The sequence below is a fragment of the Malus sylvestris genome, chromosome 15, assembly GCF_916048215.2.
Source record: "Malus sylvestris chromosome 15, drMalSylv7.2, whole genome shotgun sequence".
Lineage (NCBI taxonomy): Eukaryota > Viridiplantae > Streptophyta > Magnoliopsida > Rosales > Rosaceae > Malus > Malus sylvestris.
Genome location: NC_062274.1, coordinates 18,963,541 through 18,977,363, shown reverse-complemented (window position 1 = coordinate 18,977,363; position 13,823 = coordinate 18,963,541). Strand labels below are relative to the sequence as shown.

Below are 13,823 nucleotides of genomic sequence, written 5' to 3'. Positions count from 1 at the left end.
CAGAGGCCCACGAGGAGGGAAAGCAGTGGCAGAGGATCGGCGCGGGAAAAGGCGCCACTTTTGCCGAGATTCGTATTGAATGTAATTTGAACAACATTTTTACTGATCGCTTCTTTAGTGTCGGTGATTTTTTGGAACATAAGTGAGGCTGATATTTCTTAAAATACCGTTAGTAGACTCGGTATAATTCTATATGAATCGAGGTTAGCATCGAAAGCTAAGGTCATCTCTAATCGAGGGTTGACCAGATGGTTCGTTTTAGTCCTCTGGCACTCCAAGATTCCTCAAAATATTAATATTTTAATGAACAGTACAGGGTCATATTGGTCTCCGTCTCCAACCAAGGGCCAAAGGGCCAGAAGGCTCGTTTTAGCCCTGTCACAAAAAACTGTCTCCAACCGAGGGCCAAAGGGCCATAGGGCCAAACATAATTTATTATTTAAAAACTACAATTTAAATTCAAATCTAACGGCTAAATGTTTTTTTTATGTTGTATAATTTGTATGTTAGTTAATGTTATTTAATGTTGTTTCATATTGTTTAATGTTGTTTCATGTTACTTAATTTAATTTAATGTTGTATAAATGGCCTAGTAAGTTATAGGAAAAAAATAGAATTGAAAAAAAATATGAAACAAATTTTGTGAAATAGAAGTTATAGGAAAAAAAATGGAATTTAAAAAAATATGAAACAAATTTTGTAAAATAGAAGTTATATGAAAAAAAAAAATATGAATCAAATTTTGTAAAATAGAAGTTATAGGAAAAAAATAGAATTTAAAAAAAATTGAAACAAATTTTGTGAAATAGAAGTTATAGGAAAAAAATGGAATTTAAAAAAAAATATGAAACAAATTTTGTAAAATAGAAGTTTTAGGAAAAAAATAGAATTTAAAAAAAATTGAAACAAATTTTGTAAAATAGAATTGAAAAAAAATATGAAACAAAATTTGATTCATATGAAAAGGAAAAAAAAAGTTTAAATTCATATATATATAAAAAAAAGTTAATACAACGGCTACTAGCCGTTATATTAAAAAAAATTCAAACTATTAGTGTCGGTTATAACCGACACTAATAGTAATTAAAAATAAAAATTTTGCCTTTGAATAACTATTACTGTCGGTTATAACCGACAGTATTAAAAATTCTTCTTTAATGCTGTCAGTTATAACCGACAGCAATAGGAAAACATTAAAAAAAAAATAGCCAACCCTCTCTGATCCCATGAGGCCCTCCTAGATTCCAGAGCCCTCTGGCCTAGCGCTCGGTTGGAGACGGTTTTAGGGCTATTTTCGACCTTCTGAACCCTTCGGTTAAAGATGGCCTAATCCTCTTAATTATTTGAGCTACAAATATATTATTAGTATGGTACACATGCTGACAAGTTTCTGTGTGTGATTCGGATGCGCATCAGCTACATGTATATTTACAATAAAATATCTCGATTCAGATCAATGATGGGAAGCACAAAAGAGAACAGTAGAGGGGAATGTCTCTGGCCGTGTACATGACCATATACAATTGAAGGATGTCCATGTCCCTATTCATTCCCTTGTAATAATAACAGATCGATAAAGTTTCACCAAAGAGGATGGGGTTTATAGTCAAAATGGTCTTCAAAATTGACATAATTTTTCACTCTAAATTTTTATATTGAAAATCAATAGAAATGATCTATGAGTTTGTCCACAGTAATCATTTTGGTCTTTATGTGAAAAAATATGTCAATATTCTTGTTAAATTGTCATGTTGACGATCTCGTGACCACTTTTTTTTTTTTTTATCAAACTAACCTCTTCAGTTAATGAGGATATTGACAGATTTTTTACGGAATAACTAAAATGGTTTACTATGGACAAACTCATGAACCATTTCTATCGATTTTCAATGTTAGAGACTAAAGTAAAGAGTTGTGTCTATCTCATGAATTATTTTGACTAAAAACCCAAGAGAATTTCATATGCAACCAAGATTTATTTAAAGGAAAACTAATGAAAATTGCTTGAAAACTTTGAGTTTTAACGATAATGACAAAATAAAGGGTAAAGTGAATAGTACCATGATTGACTTTTTAGTGTAAAAATGTGATTTTTCGTTAAAGTGAACGTACCGGAAACTTTTCGCTAAAGTTCCCTTTATTTAATGCGACATTACATCTAATAAATGTTTTGAGTGCTAAAAAAATGTATTATATTTGTGCAATATACAATTCTTACATAGTAAATTGGTGACACGAGAAAGTCTTATCACCACCAAACTAGTCATTTTACATCTTATTTGAATTTATAAATTAATAGGCAAATTACATTGTATCACCTCAGGTTTTAGGTCTATTACAACCTCATACAATATCTTCACAATATTTCACTTTCATACCTCAAGTACTATTTTATTTTAATATAATATATCCGTTACATTTTCAATCCATTGATCCGTTAGGAGCTGACGTGGCTGTCATATTTGTGTCACGTGACTGCCAAATTTCAGCCATGTGGCAAAAAAATAATTTTTTATACATTAAAAATATTATAATAATCTATCCTATTAAAAAAAAAACTGAAAATCTATTCTCCCCGATCACCTCCCTCTCCTCCACTCTCTTCAGCTCCCCTCCCATCCAAAACCCACCCCACACCCACCTCCCTCGCAACCCCCACCCCACCTTCACCTCCCCCGCAACCCCCACCCCTCTCCTCCACTCTCTTCACCTCCCCCAACCGATCCCTTCCTCTTCCCCTTCCACTTTCTCTTTCTCTCTCATTCTCTCTCATTCTCTCTCATTCTCTGATCTTTCAATTTCTCTCTCTCTACTCATCTGCTCTCAATTTCAAAAAAACCAGCAAGCAAATTTTTTTCATAAACACAAATCATGGTGGATGGGTTGGAAATTGAAACACGGAGGGAGCTGAAGAGACCAACGCAGCATGCCCAACCTCAGCCACCTCTCCTTCCTCCAGATTATTCTACGTGGCCATCAGTTTGTTAATGTTAAAGAAATAGAAAACAAACTTATGAGAGAGAGTAGCAGAGAACAGAGAGAGAGAAGTAAGAAGGTAAATGAGATTTTTGTATTGTTTTCTTAATGATGGAGTAATTACAAGTGTATGTATTTATAGTAAACTAGTCACTCTAACAGACTTCCTAACAAACTACTAATCTAACAAACCACCTAATCTAATTACACATGGCAAGATCTCAACCATACAACATTATATTCTAACATCCCCCCTCAAACTCAAGATTGGGGCACCTAATCATGAGGTTGAAGCAGTCAGGTTCTCAAAGAATCATTAGTGCAATATTCCTTTCAATTGGAGAGTGAGGTTGCTGCTGCACAAAGTATCTACAATAAGAAAACCCTCCTAGCATCTTGAGCTTGTATATTATTGCTATATTATGTGTACCATAGTAGCCAAATCAACGTAGACCTGGTGCCTCCACCCTTGTCACAAATTCTCATATGATAGCCTAACTGAATATCGAATATACATCCACCATTGCATAACCGAAATACATAAAATCTTCTGAACTCATGTGCAAGTGCAACAGTTTGAGCAGGAACACTAATGTCCGTCTTGTTATCAGAGTTAAGAACCAGAAATGTCACTTGAATACACGATTGTAAACCCATTGAAATCAATTGAGATTTTGTACCTTCGTTGTCAATACATTCCAAAACTTAGTCTTTGACATCATCTAAAAACATTTCATCTTCTGAAACAATGAAGTCCGAGAGAGAACCAGACTTGCAATCATAAACCGTATGAATTTCAACATCATCGTAGTATAGGAGCAGCCCCTGAAGAATGGAGGCTCATACTCCGCTGGCGTCACATCATCGTAGTATAGGAGCAGCCCCTGAAGATTTCAAGATTTGCAAGATTTGCAACTGATTTGCAGTGACCATTTTGAGAAAATTGAGAGGAAGATTTCACTAAGGAAAAAGGTCGAACACCTTATGTGCAACAATTTGCAGCTTGAGAAACACATACATGGGTAGTCGGAGGTGCCCAGAAACACAAAGAAGACACAAGCACAGCATAAGAAATGTATAGTGGAAGTTAACGATCTTCAAGAACCAATAATGGAGCTCCAAGAATCAAGATTCTAAAGCTTGGACACCGACGATTGAGCTGGTGAAAGACGACTCCACCAAAGAACTCAACAACCACCGCGAAAAAGAATCAAAACAGCGGAAGAACACAGGATCGGAGTTGGCGATTAGCCTAGACTGGCGATGATACCATGTTAATGTTAAAGAAATAGAAAACAGAGTTATGAGAGAGAGTAGCAGAGAACAAAGAAAGAGAGAAGTAAGAAGGTAAATGAGATTTTTGTATTGTTTTCTTAATGATGGAGTAATTACAAGTGTATGTATTTATAGTAAACTAGTCATTCTAACAGACTTCCTAACAAACTACTAATCTAACAAACCACCTAATCTAATTACACATGGCAAGATCTCAACCATACAACATTATATTCTAACACAGTTCAGAGACCAGCGACCCATTTGAGGAGGGTTCATCCTTGGCGAACTTCTCCACCACCTAAGTCAGTGCCGCAACTTCACTGGATCGAAGAAGGATTGGTGGGTCAGGAAACGCACGAACTTTGGTTCCATTGTGATTGGGCATTTCTCCTGGTACTTGCCCAGTATATGCATATCTGCAGATAATTGCGCCGGGGAGGGGGGTTTAGATAGGAGGGAGGTGGAGAAAGTGGATGAGAGGGAGGTGGTCGGGGAATGGGGAAATGGGTTTTCAGTTTTTATTTTTTTTATTTTTTTATAGGATAAATTATTATAATATTTTTAATGTATAAATTTGGCAGCCACGTCAGCTCCTAACGGATCAATGGATGTAAAATGTAAAACAGATATATTATATTGAAATAAAATAGTACTTGAGGTATGAAAGTAAAATATTTTAAAAATGTTGTATAAGGTTATAATAGACTTCAAACTTGAGATTGTACAGTATAATTTACCCTAAATTAATTGTCAGTTCCAAATTGCACAAATCACCTATGTGGAACGGGGAAAGGTGAGTATGCTACTCTTGTGATTAAAAAAACCTGAAACATGTTTGCAATTGGAGATGTCAAATCACTACTTTGTCTTTGAATTGTAACCTATTAATTGTCAGCAGGAACTTTTGACCATTAATACATAAAGATAGGCTGTGGAGAATTATCTCTGAGATTTGGAGTTTTAGGCGGAACTTGAACAAAATGCATCGTGAATTCGGGTTGAAATACAAGATGTGGACAATTTTCATTGAGATTCGGAATTTAAACGCAACTTGAACAAAATGCATCGTGAATTTGGGTTGAAGTACTATTTGTCAAATTAGAGTGACTTTATTAACAAAATGCATCATGATTTTGGGTTGAAATACTATTTGTCAAATTAGAGTGACTCTATTTTAGAAATCCAGCATATGGAAATAACATTATCAAAGTGATATCGATGTACAATTCCTTTTGTCGTTCCCCTTTCCCCAAATAATGTACGATAGCCGTCTTTGTTAACTGAATTGACAATTGTGTCATTTAATTAATCATGATATAATTGAGTGGTTAATCAAATCTTGGTTCATGTACTTACTCAAGAGTTAGATGAGTAAATGATGAAATATAATCATTAAAGATTGCCTATATGAATGTACATGAATTGTATAGTTTCTCAATTATCTTGGTAATTAGTTTATTAGGAAAATCTAATCCTCCTATGCATGAATCATTTCAAACGCAATGAAAGATGCATAAACTTAATTTATAATGGTACGCTCACGCATAAAAATGACATCATTTGCTTAAACGAGTACATATAAAGGATTATATGGAGTGTGGTCACTGTCTAGAATAAATATTTTCTCACTGTACTAAGTTTAAATCTTACAGCAGTTCATTTTAATTAAAATAAAATATCGCTTATACATATGGTTAAAAAAAAGTAATATTAGGAAGACTAAATCTATAGACAAGAATTACAAACTAAATGATGTATCATCAATAAGAATGAGCATGTTTATCAATGTTTAAGTCATAATCCAATCATCAACTTTCATGTCATGTAATTTGCAAAATTTTATTTATAAATTTAGTCTTCTTAATCTTACTCTTAAAAAAATATTATTGTTTAAAAAGATCAATATTAAACAAAGAACTAACCATTGAATCTTTCAAAATGCCATAAACTAATGTCACTTTAAAACACCTAAAGAAATATTTTATAAAGAGTAATACATATGAATCAACGTGTCTCTCTGTAGGTTGATTTTTATTTATTTTACAAAGACCGTGTATACTTCAAATTACTTTTACTTATGGAGGATTCAAAATTAAGAATAAAGAGTCGTTTAGTCTTATAGTTTAGTGGTATTTCTTTGCACTTATGAGTAAGAGTCTTAGGTTCGATTTTCGGCAAATGTGAATTTGAACCACATTATTACTAGCTCATTGTGAGACTAAGTTCATCTTCTCTTCCCTTAGTGTAGATAATGTATGAATAAGCTTCGTGACCAATCCAGGGTACTTCGTACTTATGATCAGAATAAATCATTGTATAAATATCACCTTTTCAAATATTCATTTAAACAAAAATCAGTTAATCAAATGTATAAATAAATAAACAATTTGAAATACTTTTACTCATTGCCACCATATATACAATTCACTAACTAAATGATTTCATAAGTTATTAAATACTCCATAGATATAACTTTTACAAAAATTTATATAATTTGTTAGAAAGCAAAAAGACATAGGGTAATGTTAGGGAGACTAAATTTGTAGATAAAATTTGTAAATTAAATAATGTATCACAAATACGAATGAACACATTTATCAACGCTTAAGTGATAATCAAATAATCAACTTTCATGTTATTTAATTTACAAAATTTTATCTATATCTATAAATTTAAGGGAACTTTAACGAAAAGCACCCGGTACTGTTCATTTTAACGAAAAACCACATTTTTACACTAAAAAGTCAATCCTGATACTATTCACTTTACCTTTTATTTTATCTTTATCATTAAAATTCAAAATTTTCAAGTCATTTTGATTAGATTCTTTATATTTAATCCCGTTAGTATTAGTCCAAGAGAAAACAGCAACGGGAGCAAAAGCGTGCCAAAAACAGAACCAAGAGGAGCTTTATAAAACCCACAGGACACGTGATATGAGCCATCCATTCACAAAATTCATCAAAAACGCTGGCACCCTCCGCGTCTCTATCTTCTTCTTCTTCTTTCGCCCTTCCCTTCGCTTCCCATCCACGACAATTTCACGCCAAAATAATCCAAAAGATTATAAAAAAACATCGATACGCAGCAGTTTCATCCCCACTACTTCCCACCACGCCACAACACTCCGCCACACACACAAAACACCACATTTACTCTCTGTCTCCTCACTTTCTCTCTCCACCCACTCTGTTTTTCCATGAGGGGTTCGCATTCGATCGCTTCCTAAAAGCTCCCTCTTCCTTTCTTTCATTCTCTCTCATGGCTTGCCTGAGCGATGAGAGCTGGGTCGCCCTCCCCAAAATGCTCTCCGACGGCCTCTCTCTACCGGAAGACGACCGCCGCGACGACGACGACGACGACGACGAGGCCGGGTTTTTCCGGTCCGAGTCCACCGCGTACAGGTTAGAGAAGGTTTTTCCGGTCTACGCATTGGGGATTCCGAAACCCGAGTCCGACCCGGTTGGACTTGCTTCCGTTTCGGGCGACCCGATTTGGGATGCCGTCCGGGAAGAGGCCAAGTTGGAGGTATTACAAATTCTTTACAATGCAATTTCTTCACCAGAATTTTTTGTTTTTCAGTTAAATGGTTGAAATTCAAGTGCTTCCCGAAAAAGCAAGTAGAGCATATGTCAGGTGCTTTTGTAGAAAGCATTTCTGTGGCAAGCAGGAAATCACCTGTTATAAGTGCTTAAGCTCATAAGTGCTTTCGTTGAAAACGCATTGAAATTCAAGTGCTTCCTTAAAAAGCCACTAGAAGTGTTTTCTGAATGAGTGCGTTTTCTGAGTGAGCATATGTTGGGTGTTTTTTTATAAAGCGCTTCTATGAGTCAAAGCACTTCTAACTTTTTCTTCCAAACGCACCAAAAGCGTTTTTGATGGTCTTCTTGTAGAAATCGCTTTTAGCTTTTATAAAAGAAGTCCCAAACAGGAAAGATTGAAGCTTTAAGTTATTGATGAAAATCCCATCAACTTTTTTTGTTTTCGTTTTTAGTTTTTTTGGTGGGTTTTTAGTGATTTTTTTTTTTGGATTTTAAACACTGCAGGCGGAAAAGGAGCCAATTTTGAGTAGCTTCTTGTATGCGAGCATCTTGGCACATGATTGCTTAGAGCAGGCGTTGGGGTTTGTTCTCGCCAACAGACTGCAAAATCCGACGCTTTTGGCAACTCAACTGATGGATATATTTTATGATGTGATGCTGCATGATAGAGATATTCAGCGATCCGTTCGCTTAGATGTGCAGGTAACCTCAAATTCGTGTTGAAAATATTACGGTTGACTTTGTTTATGCTTTGATGACTTATGGAGGCTCTGTTAAATTGGAAATTTGTTTCCTCAGGCATTTAAAGACCGTGATCCAGCCTGCTTGTCGTATTGTTCGGCCCTATTGTATCTTAAGGTGTTATGCTCTTTTCCTGTTGTTAACTAGTTAAGTGGTTGAAGAAAACGAAAAGCAATGTTATAATCAAGTATATACTCTAATTTCCTGATCATCTTTTTCCTCTTCTACTTTTGCAGGGCTACCATTCTTTGCAAGTACATCGAGTAGCTCATTCATTGTGGAATCAAGGACGAAAAGTATTGGCCTTGGCGTTACAAAGCCGAGTTAGTGAGGTACTTTCCTTTTTTGGTATCCTTGTTTAGTATTACTAGCTGTTTAGGTTTGTGGCTTTCCGTTCTCCTTCTAATCTTAAAACCACTTTATTCTAGGTCTTTGGAGTGGACATTCACCCAGGTAAACTTATTTCTGCTCGGCAATCTATTGACATCATGATACTAAGTTTGACAAGAACAGGGAGTAATTATAGATTTAAGTAGAAAACATGGTTTTCTTTGCTGAAAAACGGTTATTTTCTGTGGAATTTGAGTCAATAGGAGAGTGAAGGAGCTCTGGCTATGATGTAAAACTCACATTCTATTTGATGGTTTTTCTAAAGCTGCAAAAATTGGAGAGGGAATATTGTTGGATCATGGTACTGGTGTGGTTATTGGCGAAACTGCTGTTGTAGGAAACAGAGTATCACTGATGCACGTATGTCAATTTCATAATTCATTTCTGTTTCAATTGATTGGTTCATGTGTTGTGCTGAAAAAGTACTTGTTGATAACGAAGAAGTATGTATTCTGCTTTTATCAACAGGGTGTGACTTTGGGGGGAACTGGGAAGGGAATTGGTGATCGACATCCAAAAGTAGGTGACGGTGCACTAATTGGAGCCAGTGTAACTGTACTTGGGAATATCAAAATAGGTCGAGGAGCAATGATAGCTGCTGGTTCCCTTGTGCTGAAAGATGTCCCTCCACACAGGTAGAAAGTAATTTTGGTCTGAATGTGTAATATCTACTCTATTTACAATCATATGAAAGTGACATTTCTTTCTCTCGTACTCAAGCATGGTGGCGGGAATACCAGCAAAGGTCATTGGATATGTAGACGAAATAGATCCTTCGTTAACAATGAAGCATGGTATGTCATATGGTTGGGATGGAATTAATAATTGTTCGCAGTCAGCTTAGGTCTTGCATTTGTTGTATACATTTTATTTAAAATTAGAATACTGAGATTAAGGCGAGAAAGTTAGAGGGAAATCACATATTCATCATCATGTCTCACGTGCAAAATTTCTTGTTATTAATCTGCAGATGCTACCAAAGATTTTTTCGAAAATGTAGCTGTTCGGTGTAGAGATACAAGACCTGCTGGTTGGTGTGGCTGTTAATTTTCATTTCATAGGCTCTCAAGAAACTGCTCCCAGCACTTCATTTATTCATTGCAGCTCAAGATCTGCTACTTGTTTTCAGGAGGTCAGAGCTCAAGAAGAAGTGATGGGAGCACTTGAGATATGTAGGTAGGCGTAGATCTCCGTTCGTAAATTGCTAGCGTGAAGGCAGTTTGTGGTCTTCAGAGAGAAACTGACTTATTGCATCGGCTTGAAGTATACAATTTCATTAACCATGTTCTCTCTTCTGCTGCCTATGCTGATGCAGAGGTTCTTGTATGAGCGGTTTTAAGTACTGGAGATTTTAATCTAGGCGCCTGATTTTCTTCATTTTACTACCATAACAAATTGGGAGAACCAGCAGCAAGATTCTTTCGAAGTACCCATGATCCAGAAAGAATGAAACCCCTGATCGGATGAGGAGAAGTCGAAGCTAGTTGGGGATCGACCCTCGTTATTTATCTTATTGTGGTCAAAATGAACTGCCTTATAATGTATTGGATGCAACAGAAGAAAAGAAATTGATAGGAGTTTCGAGTCCGTCATTTTATTTTTCCCTGTTGGCGGGTGAACAATGTAATCTTTCCATATGTACTAAATAGGTAATGTCATTTTTGCTGCTATAATCTCTTTACTTGGAATTTCTTTCTTTCGACTGGGAGACTCGTCCAAAGCGGTGAGTTTGTCTGTATATTTAGCCTTCTTGTACCACTTGGGATCGTTGGAGCATTTGCCAACAGTTTTACGCCTTCGGACAAGGTCTTCTTTAGCCTATCTGTCTCCCTGTTTGAGAATTTGAGCTTCTTGTTTAGTTCTTCTATCTGTGGGATCAGTGATTCCAAAGCACGAACCGTTGATTCGATCGCTTCGAGGAGGGGACTGAACTTCTTAGTCTTGTTGATCAGAATGACAACAAGCTTATACAGCTCTGAGCACATTGTGCCCACGATGCCTCCTCCTACTAGTTCAGCCATTTCCTGTAAATTCAGGCAGAATATTGTGAATGGAAACTCTTTGGAAACGACTACTTCAAATGGAAAAAGAAAAAGAGAATCTGTCTCGCACCGAAACTACAGATACCAAGTAGAGTTTATACGAAGATTGCCGGGTGACTCTCTTCTGGTCGCCGGTGCCGATTGTTGAGAATTTTGACAAAGAACTCAGGGGTCGACTCCAATGAAGTCTATACTTGTTTCTATTCATTTTATGATATGGTTGGTGTTTCTTGGAACTCGAAGGCCGGCTCTGATTAAGAGTCCACACTTGTTTCCACCTCAACACTTTCTGGTGAAAAGGTCTTGCTTAGCTCGCACTCTTTCTCTTTCTACTCTCTCATACATATAGAGTTGAAGATATTTCAACCAAGCTTCTTCTACATGGCTCCTACGTTACTTGGAGGCAGTGGCGAAGCTAGGAATTTTTGGGGGAGGGGTGAAATTTAAAAAATTTAGGGTCCCAAAAAAATATGAACATTAATTTGAGGTCTAAGTCTAGGATTTGCAAGAAGATTATTTGAACTACCTGTAATATTCATAGGAGAATTTGCACTAACCGACATATTCAAAAGAGGATTTGGACTACTCAAAATAGTTGATGGAGGGTTTGAACAACAATATTATTTGAAGGATGATTTAGCACCGTTTCTTGTTGTATTGTTCTATTATTTAATTGTATAATTAGCAAAGTTTTAAAAGATGATGGACATGACTTTACACTTAGGCGAGGACCTAGGCAAATTTGAATAAATTTATTATATACTGTATAAATAATTATCTATTTATTATATAGCTTATAATATCCAAAAAACATTGATTATAAAACATATAATATATAAAAATATTGACAATTTTCTTTATTACTTTGTTGAATTTGATGGTAAGAGAAAAAAAAACAAATAATTACGAGTTCGTAATATTTTACAAATTGTTTTTTGAAGCTCGTATAAATTTATAATGAATTTTAAGATAAATAACAGTGTCAAATAAGTGGCTTAAAAATATTGGAAGAGTGGTCAAATTAATTGGACAATAATTAAAAAATAAAACAAATTCCAATATCAATCAGTTAGGTGGGGAAATTTGATTGGCCAATATTTAAAAAAAAATTGTAATTCTCAAAAGTCACATGGGGTGGGATGGGAGAGAGAGAAAGTCTCTCTCTTCTTCCTTTCTCTTCTTCTTCGTTAGAAACAAACTAGAGCTCCAGTTTCAATCTCCAGAAGCTGAAAAATGCATATCTTCGTTCCTCCTTTCTTTGGCCTAGGTTTTTCTTCTTTTGGAAAAAAAGAAAGCCTGCGATCAGCCTGTGCTACGATGGAGCAGGGAAACCCAAAAGGCCAGAAAACCAGATGGAATTTCATCACTTCCAACGAGACCGAAGGGGTGGAACCATCGCTCCTAGGCTTGATTTCCGGCAAGGGGAGGGGCGGCCGCCACTCCTTGCCCTCACGTAGCTTCACCACTGCTGGGAGGAGATTAAGTCTCTCCTCCCAACTAAAGCATCTATCCATGGCCTCTTATTAGCCAAGCATTTATTTTGGTGTTTTACAGTGATATTAGGAAATTATTACTTGCACTCCAAATTTTTATTTTATACTTCAAACTTTCTATATATATAAATAAATAATACATTGAAGCATAAAATGAAATTTATTGAGTTCTAATAACAATTCTCTAATTAGTGCAACAATTTTAACATTAATACTTCAACATAGATGCCACTTTTGTTGGTGTACCGAATATTTACAATTAAAGATTTTTGATAAGAAATTATAATGTTCGATACGCAAACCATAAGAGGCGACTTGGTCCAAATTTACTTTAAAATAGTGAATGGGACCGAAGGTATGTTGTCGGTTTGATTTTATTTTTATTTATTTAGAACAAACGATATTATCTATACAATAAGAAGAAGAGGGTGGGGTTAGCCTCACAATGAGCTAGCAATAATGTGGTTCAAATTCGCGCATTTGGCTAGAATAGAACCTTAAACCTCTCAAATTACAAGTGAAGAGGAATACCACTAGACTGTAGTACTTAAGCGGCCATCAATTCGATTTTAGAACGAAAAATTTAAGAGAAAACTAAAGTGGTTCTCGTTGGCACAAATTGGGAGAACCAGCAACAAGTTTCTTTCGAAGTACCCCATCATCCATAAAGTATGAAACCCTGATCGGATGAGGAGAAGTCGAAGCTAGTTGGGGGTCGACCTTCGTTATTTATCTTATTGTAGTCAAAATGAGCTGCATTAATGTATTGAATGCATCAGAAGAATAGAAATTGATAGGAGTTTTGAGTTAGTCATTTTACTTTTCCTTGTTGGCGGGTGAACAATGTAATCATTCCATATGTAATAAATAGGTTATGTCATTTTTTCTGTTATAATCTCTTCGCATGGAATTTCTTTCTTTCGACAACAATTGCTCATTAGTTTACTATAAAAATCAACTTGAGAAAGCAATCCACCAGATGAACTCCGACCAACATAGAACACAAACACCAAAAGAGAACTGCAACCAATGTTTAAAAGACATTTGCAGAACTATGACAAGGAGATGTAAGATCAAGATTAATACTAACAAAGATTTAACCAATTGAATCACAACTTTCCAAATATATAAGAATTAACATAAAAGTTGTGATCTTCTGAATGCATGTGTGTTATCGATGCATATTTTGCTTTTGTTTTAATGAGAATCCTGCAGCTTCAAATTTAGAGAACATGACACGCCCCGATCCCGATATCCTCGGGATATCGGGATGGTCACGTGCTGGCCGACACCCGAGGGTGACGAAAGCCATTTATTGAGTGCAATTGCTGAAAACAAGGAATATATAAGGTTTATAAATA

The 13,823-nt window shown here is 35.6% G+C and overlaps 1 protein-coding gene across 4 annotated transcripts; it reads left to right on the top strand.

Moving 5' to 3' along the window:
• The first annotated feature begins 7,193 nt into the window (after positions 1 to 7,193).
• On the top strand, positions 7,194 to 10,600 carry LOC126602358 (serine acetyltransferase 2-like). Of its 4 annotated transcripts, none has more exons than XM_050269199.1 (11): positions 7,194 to 7,782; positions 8,301 to 8,498; positions 8,595 to 8,654; positions 8,774 to 8,869; positions 8,966 to 8,990; positions 9,193 to 9,287; positions 9,396 to 9,562; positions 9,648 to 9,721; positions 9,898 to 9,957; positions 10,057 to 10,099; positions 10,243 to 10,600. In XM_050269199.1, exons 1-10 carry the CDS (start codon positions 7,516 to 7,518, stop codon positions 10,092 to 10,094), a joined length of 1,080 nt encoding a protein of 359 aa, XP_050125156.1. In that variant the 5' UTR covers positions 7,194 to 7,515; the 3' UTR covers positions 10,095 to 10,099; positions 10,243 to 10,600. The 4 variants fall into 4 exon arrangements, with proteins under 4 accessions (XP_050125156.1, XP_050125154.1, XP_050125157.1 ...); XM_050269197.1 differs by having other exon boundaries at positions 10,057 to 10,103; XM_050269200.1 differs by lacking the exon at positions 10,057 to 10,099.
• Positions 10,601 to 13,823: the final 3,223 nt, after the last annotated feature.